General features: G+C 37.2%; 1 protein-coding gene across 1 annotated transcript in view; it reads right to left on the reverse strand.

The window, feature by feature from the left end:
* LOC145256127 (neuropeptide S receptor-like) overlaps positions 1-914 on the reverse strand; it is a 2,136-nt gene extending 1,222 nt beyond the window's left edge. The window contains exon 1 of the mRNA XM_080114711.1: positions 1-914. This exon is cut by the window's left edge and continues 1,222 nt beyond it. Coding sequence (XP_079970837.1) covers positions 1-636 — 636 coding nt within the window. The 5' untranslated portion in view covers positions 637-914.
* Between the last annotated feature and the right edge of the window lie 11,068 nt (positions 915-11,982).

Below are 11,982 nucleotides of genomic sequence, written 5' to 3' on the forward strand. Positions count from 1 at the left end.
GCAGCCATATTTTTTCTGTCCGTTCGGGTGTGTCCCTTTAATGGTTTGTACGAAGATGAAGAGCTGAGGTAGGGCGAAACCGAATGCCATGATCCAGGCGGCGGCGATTGATATCCGCGCCTGCTGGATGGTGTTTCTGAAATTCAAAGGGTTGCAGATCGCCATATAACGGTCGTAGCTCATGGCTGTCAGGATGAATGTGGTGCTGGCTAACGTAACGATCTGCAGGTAGGGCAGGATCTTACAAGCCACCGGACCGAGCACCCATTCTCCAAAACATACAAACAGAATTTCAGTTGTCATGGTAGCAAAGCAGACAGTGAGATCCCCTATTGCCAGGTTAACGATAAAGATATTGACACGGCTGTTCTTCTTACGATACTTGCTGCACGTCAGTACGATGATAATAATTGTATTACCGAAAAGAGTAATGATCATGATAACTACCAAAGAAGCTACTCTTTGGATAACGTCAGGTGTCCAGATTAGATCATCCAACGGGCGAGCAGTGGTGGTAGTAAGCGTCAGGTAATAATCTGAACTCTCCGTCACATTCGAGCCGTTATAAGCAGAGATCGTCTCGTTGTTTGTAGAATCCGTCATTAATATCTTTCTCTGGGTCCCACTGTTCGCCATCTTGGATAATTGATTTCAATTTTATTGTCTTGTGATCAAAGGTAGGGTTAGGGTTGAATGTGTATTACCGACGTTTCAGAGAAGACATATCGACGTTTAGAGAAGGATAGCGACCGGACATTGTATTAGATGCGCTTCAGCTTGACGAGCAAGGCGAACAGTCGGCAGCCATCGTGTTATTTGTTGACGGGAGATTGAACTTTTGCATCCAGGAACTGAGAAAATGGGTTGACAGGTCGACAGGGCTCAATGCAATCGTATCATTCTTCTGTTATCTGGAATTCCTGCGGAAGAGATAAAAATATAAGAAGCGACAAATGAGAAATTGAAATGATTAAAAAAAAAGACGGAAAGAAAAACATCAATATTTTATCTATTTTATTATTTAAAAAAAAGAAGCCAAATATGTCAACAACAAACAGGTGCGTCCGCTTTTAAGCTGCGTCCATTCTTAAACTGCGTTTATTTCGAAGCTTTTTTTACAAAGGGATCAACACTTATCAAGGCCCAGAGGCCACTCGAGGATAAGGGTTAATGCGTGTACGGTAGTCATTAGGACAATAACGTAATAATAGTTAGTAGTGAAAATTTGGTATAATTAGATTATTTAAGAGAACGGTTGAACAAAAATTGTTTCCGTTGGACTTGAAGACAATAATATTGTAGTCAACAGAAAAGCAGAGCAGTGGCACAGTTCCACAGTCGGGCAGTTCTAGGAAATAAGTTTTGTTCATGGAATCCACGTTTAGGTTTTGGCTTCGATAGAGAGTGGAGGAATTTATTGATAATAGTTTTGGCTAGATGAGTATTTTTTGAAAGATTGGCTAGGCAAAACCATACATTACAGCTCAGTCGAACACTTGCCATGAAAATAAGGCTTTGAAGTTGCGTCCATATTGAACGCATTGTTTTTACGTTGGTTAATAAGGAGACTAGACACGTCTGAGAGTTTTTCATGTTTATTTTCGGAAAGAAACTTTTAGCACACATGATAGAGAAATAGAGAAGAAACAAGAGGGGAAGAGAAAAAGGGACAAAGAGAGAGAGAGATAGAGAGAGGGAGAGAGAGAAGGGGACAGAGAGACCAGTATGCTTTTATCTAGTCTTATTAAGGGTCAATGGGCGGACACGGAGAACAGTGACCTAAGGTTAGCATTTCGGTTTTAGCGATTATCAGAGTTTTCCTTTCAGCGACTACAACATTATCTGCCTCACGCATGGCCCATTAGCAAACTGAAGTCAAACTTCTGTTTTCCCCGTTTTCGTGATATATAGGTATATATCTGTAACATAATGCCATGTCGGCTGACATTTTCTTGTTTTTAATCTACTTTTACCTGTGTAATCTCATATTACATGACATTTCTATCCGCCCTCTTTAATGAGAATTGGTTTATTTCGAAAATTTCCTGTCGCTTTGGATTATACTTAGGTCGACTATTATCAATCTGATGCACTCTCTATTCGACATAGGACTATTCATTATGTATCATAAGTTGTATTCGGCTTTTGCTGCTTCCGTTCTTCAGCTACATCCATTCTTAAACTGCACCCAGTTTTAACTCAACCATAACGAATATCACGATCAATCCAGACAACCAGTCAAACAAAATCAATTCGCCTCCTCCCTTGAGGCTCGCATTCACAAATATCAGTGGGCTTAGAAGTAATCTAGATGATGTAGAGTCTTACATCTGAGTAAAAACCCTGGATATTTTAGCATTAAGTGAAACAAACCTACACTCCTTAATTCCCTCTAACTGATTTAATATGGCAGAATATCTTCTTCTCTGTGGTAAACACTCGGATAGATGTATATGCACGGGCTTTGAGTCTATATTGGAAGTACTCTCCCCTTAACTAGAGAGTAACGTCTCGAATCGGATAACCAGTCCTATGCTTTCGACTAGCTTTTTATCACGGCGTTAGTTACTTAGACAGGGTGAGTCACGGGAAATGGATGGGTGAGTCACGGGAAACTGATGTTAAAAAACAAAACCTTACGAATAGAGAAAGAAGCATTATAAAAACATCCGTTTCCTGTGACTCACTCTGTATTTTCTCTACCGTTCTCACTCAAGTCAGGATAGTAATAGTATAACTACGGCTTCAGATATACAATTAATAGTATTAGTGCCCCCTTTATGCTTGGTATTTCGAACAACACATTTTTCTAAATATTTAAACGGTTCATTTCTCCTTCTCAGATCATGTGTGGCTTTTCGTCCTTATCTTGACGTCACTCACGGCTTATCTCGTCACGTCTCGAACACATCCCTTCCGAACATTTGTATCGCGAACACATTCTTGACCGCTTTCTCATATCTCAAACACGTCTATTTCCCGCTCTACTGTGTCTCCAACACTTATTGAATCCTCTACGTCTCGTGTTTCGTGCTTCTCTGAACTCATGCGTCCTTCTTTTTTATCTCAGCTGTGACATCACATCGCGCAGCCGGCTTGGTCATTTGCATATGTCTGCTGCTGTTAACTGAGTCTTTTCACGAATTTTGCTATACACACATTAATAAAAACGACGAACGTGTATACACATTAAAAGTTAGTGTAAATAAAACTGTTTGAAATATGCTTTAATTATAAAGAAATAAAAATAAGAACAGAAACAAGAAGTTGTATTTATATATATCATATTATTGAAGCACATTTACCCACTCTCCACAATAGTTTACTTGTACTTGTTCAGCTGCCATTGCTTAAAGGCAGGATGCGTACCGCAGATTTAACCGACATAAGTCATGTTCAAACAGAAAGAAGTATATAGAATATAGAATTAATTGTAAGAAAGAAATAGCGGCAGCTAAGAGAGAAATTACTGAAACCACTAAAAAACGCATCGAAGCACAGAAATTAGGAACCCGTGATTTTTGGAAAACCTACAACAGTGTAGTAAATAATGGGCAATCAACAGTTCTCCCACTATCAAACAATCATGAGATTGTTTGCTCAGCGACCGAGAAGGCTAACATGCTTGCCAGTTTGTTTACTTCAAATTTCACATTGGACCTTGCTAACCACCCCCTCTCTGACTTTCTTTTGCGGACAGACGCCACACTAGACGATCTGGAAATCACCCCTTCTTAGGTGCATATCATAAAAAATTGACACTTCAAAAGCATATGAACCTGATCTCATCCCAGCTGTGCTATAAAAAAAAAATGCCCCGCCGAGGTAGCTCCAGTTCTCTCTAAACTTTACAACAAATGCCTTAATGAATCATGCTTTCCTGACTGCTGGAAATTCTGGCAAAAGAACTGACAAATTAAATTATCACCTCATTAGCCTTCTTCCGCTTTTCTCCAGAATATTTGAGTCCATCACCTTACATATGCTAAACTTCTGACCGACAAACAATATGGATTTAGGAAAGCCCATTCCACAGCAGATATGCTAACTGTAATCTCTGAAGGTATGTACCATTCACTGGACAAAGCAGGGGGGTACAGCGGTAGCTCTAGATATATCTAAGGCTTTTGGCAGGTTATGGCATGAAGGTCTTCTCCGGAAAATCAGATCATATGGTATCACTGGACGAATACTTAACATAATTAAATCATTCTTAGATAAGAGAAAAATCCAGGTTGTCCTCGACGGTCGTACATCTAAACAATATGATATAAATGTGGGAGTACCTCAGGGGTCTATCCTTGGACCTCTATTGTTCCTAATATTCATAAATGACTTCCCCGACAAAATTGTCTCTGGGATGGATATATATGCTAATGACACCACGCTCTATAACAGGCGCAACAGAAAAACAAAAGAGGAAGACCCCCAATCTGTAATGGAATGGGGACAAAAATGGATGGTCACATTAAATGCTGTCAAGACTAAACTTGTTTCCTTCAATGATTACAAGAAACCTCTACCACCAATAGCAATCACAAAAAACTCATTATCTGAAAGTAATTCTTTTAAACTTGTTGGCCTAACGTTCACAGTTGGAACAATTACGTTGAAATCATTGCCAGAACCGCTGCGAAGAAGGTAGGTTCTCTCTACCGTGCTAGAAAGCTACTAATGCCCGAAAGTATCCTGTACCTCTATAAGGCCACCATTCGCCCATGTATGGAGTATTGTTGTCATATTTGGGTTGGTGCATCCGCTACTAGTCTCTCGCTCTTAGACAAGGTTCAAAAGAGAGTCGCCAACTTGATAAGTCCTGAACTGTCATCTAAGCTTCAGTCTCTATCCCATCGACGGAATGTTGACTCCCTCTGCCTGTTCTATAAGTATTTTAATGGTTAATGCTGCGACGAACTGTAAGCGCTTGTACCCCATCGACGTGAACACCCTCGACAAACCCGACAAGTAGGTAAATCCCACCTCTTCACAGTAGAGATCCCTCATGTAAGAGAGCTTTCTACTCTAGTAGTTTCTTCCTCAGAACTGCTAGACTTTGGAACACCCTTCTGAGTTCCTGCTTCTCCAAATGTACTGACATGCAGAAGTTCAAGTGTAACGTGAACCGACATCTTGCTGCCCAACTTCCTACATAGTACCCCTGTAGCTTACATCCCTGATAGTAGCCCTCTTCATCAAAGTGGCAATGAGCCTTGTTTGGGTGGAAATTTAATAAAAAAAAAAACGTCCCCAATTAAACAAAATAAAAATTCCCCCAATAAGTGCCTTTAAGTTTAACATTGGCGCCTATTGAGTGAATTTCTACCAGTATTTTTTGGGGGAGGGGGGAATGTGGGCCATTTCTGACGCTAGGAAACGGTGTGTTCTCGTCCACCATAATGATTGTTGGTTTTACCAACTCGATACTGCTTGTTTTTCCAACCGCATAAAAGCTTTAAAATACGTTAAAACACAAAAACCTTTTTCAGGTAAGTAGAAGAGTAACTTATATTACCTTTGGTAACATTTATTTGTTATATAAGTTAATTTTTGGCCCTCTTTTTCGCTTGCTGGCTTCTCTGCTAAATGTCCCACACTTGTAAATAAACGAAATAGAAAGAAAAAAATAAACTTAATAAATATGGTTAAATGCACCATTTACCTCACAGGTGTGATCAACTTGCGACAAAAATACTAACAAATAAATATAATAAATGTAATAAACTTGTCATTCATATTTCATTAAAACTGATTTATACGTCTGCCACATTTAACATGATATGTTTGAAACCTAAGTGTTACCTCTGCGCATGCTTGTGGATCATGTGTTGAATATTTATAACGAAGTTGATTGATAGAAAACTAGAAAACCTCAGTTCATGAACGTCTCAACACTGGAATAATTTGGATTTCGAAAAAACAAGGCCGATAGCCATTAATTGCGTGCTCTCGTGTAATGAATGAATGCGTGAATGTGGGATTGACATGAAATTCTTAAAGATAAACTAAAATGACCGAAAAATAGGCTGAAATGACTTAAATAAATAAAAAGTAAATGATTTAGAATGACTTTAATGAACTTAAGGATGAATTGAATGATCTTAAGAATAACTTGAATGCTTAAAAATAACTGGAATCCTTAAAAAACAATTGAATAATCTGGAGTATGACTTGAATGGCTTTGAGACTGACTGGTTGTAAAGTGGTTGATAATTTTACATTAAATTAATACAGAAAAGTGATCCCCCATTTTATATCACAATAAGTACAGCGTGTAGTAAGAACAGATACTACACTTTGATCTGGGCCAAAACGCCAAAAAAAGCTTAAAAAGCTAAGAACAGCATTTATTAACAACAGACCTTTGATCTTAACCAAAAAGGTCAAGCACAAAAGTGTTACGGACAGGCCGACAGACCGACCAATGGAGTTGCTTATAGAGTCGCTTAAACGCGACTAAAAAAGATATCGAGCAGGAAATACCTTGGTTTTCTAACAAAATTACATAAACGCATCTGTTGATACGTTTGTAGTTCTCTGCAGGTTTTACCATTTTCCTTTTATTTTGGGAATTCGAGTTAATTTCTTTAAAACTATTTTGTAAACTATTTACATTAAATAAAAAAGAAGTCTATATTAGACGGCGTATCTCATCTAAGAATTTATTTGGAAGCCTATTCTTACGTCTCGTACAGAACTATCTTGCATTTCGGGAGAAATAAACAATATTATGATGAGTATTTTTTAATCGTATCACCATATATATATATATATATATATATATATATATATATATATATATATATATGAAGTCGCCCAGTTTTCAATGAAATCGATTGATTTCCTTCTCTAGTTGAGTACACACCACGGTGCATCAGATGGAAGCTTCTCACCCCCCTGCAATGACATTTGTAGCCTGCATTGCACTGTAGAGAATCTACTGCTTTTTTTAATAAATTTATTTTTTATTTAATGACTTGAATTTAAGTTTAGTATAAAAAAGTAATAGAAAACGCAAGAGAGCTGTATACTCAGTCCGTTAAGCCCAAAGTAGCTGAACAGCGGCTTGGTTCCCACCAGTTTTGGCAAATAGCAAACAGAATCCTGAACTGAAGCGTGTGCTCTATCCCAACTATCATCAATAGACCTGAGGTAATCTCGTTAGCATCAGACAAAGCCAAACTCTTTGCCAAGAACTTTGCAGCTAATTCTTAGATACTTACAAAACTGTTTAGACATTGTCTTTAGGAGAATTGCTTCCCATCACCCTGGAAAATCTCATCAGTATGCCCTGTATTTACAAATTTAGGTAAGCGCTCATCTCCTTCTTATAATAGGCCAATAAGTCTCATGTGCGTCATGAGTAAGTTGCTGGAATCTGTGTTAAATAGAGAAGTAATCAACCATCTCAGCAAAATTAACTTTCTTAGTGACACGCAATATGGTTTCCGTTCTGCTAGATCTACAGCAGATGTGCTTACAGTTATATCTCATTCGTAGACATTTATGCTGATAACAGTACTATCTATGGTAGCGCATCTAAGACCGTAAACGACCAAGTTCTCTCCGATTCTCTCTCCTCTGACCTTGAGCAAGTGGAACAATGGGGAAAGAGGTGGCTTGTTACTTTAAATGAGTCTAAAACCAAGCCTTTATCTTTACATCATCAACGCTCTGATCACTATCTGGCATTAATTGAAATGAATCGCTCTCGTCTTGGGGAGGCCTCATGGTTTGACAAGCTTCTGGACCTGACCTTTACTCCTGATCTTAAATGGAACACGTACATCAAATCCGTTGCCACGGCCGCTGGAAAAATAGTGGGATCCTTCTATCGATTCAGTAGATATTTCACTGCTGATGCAATTCTCTATCTATATAAGAGCCAGGTACACCCAAGGATGGACTACTGTTGCCACATCTGGGCAGGAGCTGCTAGAAAGGACTTATCCTGCCTTGATATAGTTCAAAATAGATTTCGTAGCCTCGTAGGGGATGCCCTTTTCTTTTCCCTGCAACCTCTTTCTCATAGAAGAGATATTGCGAGTTTGTCTCTGCTTTAACATTATTTTCATGGCAAGTGCTCGATTGAGCTGTAATCTATGGTCCTCCCTTGCCAAACTCTCACAAGAAACACCCGTCTAGCAGAAAACACTATCAATAATTTCCCCCACTCTTTATCTGTGCCTAAACCTAAACATAGATTCCACGAATAAAGCTTCTTTCTTAGAACTGCACGCCTATGAAACTGTCTTCCAGTTTTCCTGCTTTCCAGTCTAACCTAAACAAGTTTTTGATGAGCCGTTCCATATGAATTAAGAAATTTAGCGGATTTCTATTACTAACGATTACTATATTGTCCATTGTCTACCGTACACTCTTTAACCATCATCCTTGAGTGGCCTCTTGGCCTTGATAAGTAGTGATGCCTATGAAAGAAAACCCCCCAAAACTGCAGAATACAAAAAATCGTAAAAATTAGCGACGGCAAATAATTAATGAAGTTGTAACAAGTAATGAAGAGCATATCGCACACACACCACACACACACACACACACACACACACACACACACACACACACACACACACATATATATATATATACATATACATATATATATATATATATATCAAATTTTAATCATTCAATGAATTTAAAAATTTATGACGTGAAATGTTTGAATTTCAAATCAAAAGATTTTTAGTACTTATAGAATATAGTAAAACGTATAATCACAGGTTTCCATACCAGTTGATTGTTAGATAATTTTATTCTGAAGTATATATATATATATATATATATATATATATATATATATATATATATATATATATATATATATATATATATATCGCTCTTGGAGTATTCCTAGTTAGGTTTTGTATAGGAATGTCTCGGATAAGTATCTAAAATCGGTAAAGCCCGATTAAAGATGGAACAGACCAAAGTTACGGCACTTATACAGCCTAACATCACAAGTGCATTTGAGAAGTTTTATCAGCGCACAGACGGAAGGGTCCGACGTATAAAATCAGTTCTTTGATAAGACAGGGGCGCGTTCAGAATCAATGTTTCTGTTTAGAGCATAATTTAACCATGACGCATAACGTTTGCATTAAACTTTAATTCTAGTCATTATATAAAACTAACTTTATAAAATCAATAGTAGATTCTCGACAGTGCAATGTAGACTAGCATGTATTGTGGACTAAGTCACTGCGAGGAGGCATGTGAATCTTTCTTTTGATGCACTGCGGGGGTGGGGTGTCCCTAACAAGATTATGCAATCGATCTACTTGATTAAAAAAAATGGGCGATTTCACTGATTTCAATCACAAAAAAGTATGGTAAAGTGGAAGGTTTGTTGATTCTCATGAAATCCCGGACTACATTGGGTATCCCTGCACGATTGTATGTGAAATTTCGTCCTGTTGCACCGCAGTGAATCCCCAACTAATGCAGGCAATCAATCGATTTTATTAAAAAATGGGCGATTTCACCGATTTCGATGACAATAAAAGAATCGCATGAAACATTCGTTGATAAAATCCCGGGCAACATCGCGTCTCCTTAATAGCAGTGAATATAACCATATCGAACCGCTACGACGATCATTGGAGAACGAAGATAACAATATTTGCAGTTGTTCTACTGACCAACATTAAGATAAGCTCGAATTCTTACCAGAGCAAATTGGACAGTTATATAATTACGCAATCATTTATACAATCGACTTTGATATATATTCCCTTTCCCCAAATAATTTTGTATCGAAGCAGTGGAAGAAAATCGTTCGCGTTTGATAAAGATTTAACATTGCAAACGATCTTGTGGTTGCGGAGATCTCGAAGAATGGCCCACAAATTGGCCGTCATATTTTATCGAAAATTTTAACGAATTAAGCGCACACAAGTTTGCAAGTATGAAAACAAACTCTCTCACACATACACTACATACCCCCCACATACACGCACTACTCCCCCCCATATATATATATATATATATATATATATATATATATATATATATATATATAATGTCGTATTCCTGACTGTATGTTCACAATTTGATTAATATATACAAAATTGATACAAATTCACAAATTAATCTTCAGATGGAAAACTTGTAACGAAGAGGTGTGCTCTTTATTGGCACAGAGCATCGACGAATGAGAAAGGCAACAGCAACCGCATTTAAAACATGCATGCAAATTGGCAAGTGTGTACACACTCACGTCACGGGAATAAGAAGGAGAAAAAAGAAAATAAACATTATAACTTGTGGTCAAAAACAGCGGAGAGATAGATAGATAGGTAGATAGATAGATAGATAGATAGAGAGATAGGGAGAGAGAAATAGGAGGGTCTTAACGCCTGTTGAAGTGATCGAACGTGTTTCGATCCGTATGCGAGAGAGAAAAATGCGTCGCGTGGTCGAAAAAGCGAAAATGCAAACGATGACAAAGGCAATGTCCCGAGTAGAGAGGTTCGTAACCGACATTTGATCTGGTAATAATGTTATGAAAATAAAGTGTTTTGATAACAGAAGTTAAAAAAAAAAAAATTCAATTTTCACCCCAAACAAAGCACAGTGCCACTTTCTGCTACTATCGGGAACAGAGGTTGCAGGGATATTATGAAGGAAATGAGTAGCAAGATGTCTGTTCACATTACACTTGAAATTATGCATGTCAGTACAGTTGGGAAAGCAGAATCCCGAAATGGAGTTCCACAGTCTAGCAGTTCTGGGGGAAAACTATTGGAGTAAAAGGCTTTCTTACATCTAGGGATCTCTACTGTGTAGGGGTGGGATTTAGCTGCTTGTTGAGTTTGTCGGGGATGTTTACATCGAGGGGGCACAAGTGCTTGTAGTACGTCAGAGCACTTTTGAAATAGGACTTAATTTAATGTAGAAACAATTAAGCCAGACATATGTAAAACAATAAAATGTTTAAAGAATGTTAAATAACATAGGATTGGAGTGTTTGGTTTTAATAAACAAAGACACGTGACAAAATACCAGGCCAGGATCTTTGGTTACGTAGATACATAACATACGAGTTTAGAGAAAGTTAGTTAGTAGAGTCTCTCAGGAGCATTTATGATGTAGACAGGACTGTGTCAGCGTTCAGCCTTTTAAAGATGGCAACAACACTGAAATAAAGGTTGCCGAAAATAACCCTAGGTCGGTCTGTTGTTTGTGGTAGAATTTTTTTTTTTCAGATTGCCGTCCAAAAAGATTCAAGATGGGCGAAGTGTGTCTCCTAATTGTCCAAATGTTGCAACTCTATAGAATGGTTTTCGCCCATTTTGTTAAAGTTATGTCTTCCTTTGTCTGGCAAGATCTTTTCCGTTTTTTTTCGTCGTTATATACATACACTAGATCACTTGTTTTGTGATATTTTGAAAATTAGGTGATCACACGTAAACACATGAAGAACAGACGCACATTTAATAAAACACTCGTTATACACGTGCATTTATGTAAAGAATATATACATGTGCATTTATGTAAAGAATATATACATGTGTATTTATGTAAAGAATATATACATGTGTATTTATGTAAAGAATATATACATGTGCATTTATGTAAAGAATATATACATGTGCATTTATGTAAAGAATATATACATGTGTATTTATGTAAAGAATATATACATGTGTATTTATGTAAAGAATATATACACGTGCATTTATGTAAAGAATATATACATGTGTATTTATGTAAAGAATATATACACGTGCATTTATGTAAAGAATATATACATGTGTATTTATGTAAAGAATATATACATGTGTATTTATGTAAAGAATATATAAACGTGTATATCAGTAAATAAGATATATACACGTGTATATATGTAAAGATTATATACACGTGTAGATATGTAAACATTATATACACGTGTACATATGTAAAGACTATATACACGTGTATTTATGTAAAGAATATATACATGTGTATATACGTCAAGAATAA

Source organism: Euprymna scolopes, chromosome 32 (genome assembly GCF_053919585.1).
Source record: "Euprymna scolopes isolate OS-2025 chromosome 32, ASM5391958v1, whole genome shotgun sequence".
NCBI classification, from domain to species: Eukaryota; Metazoa; Mollusca; class Cephalopoda; order Sepiida; family Sepiolidae; genus Euprymna; species Euprymna scolopes.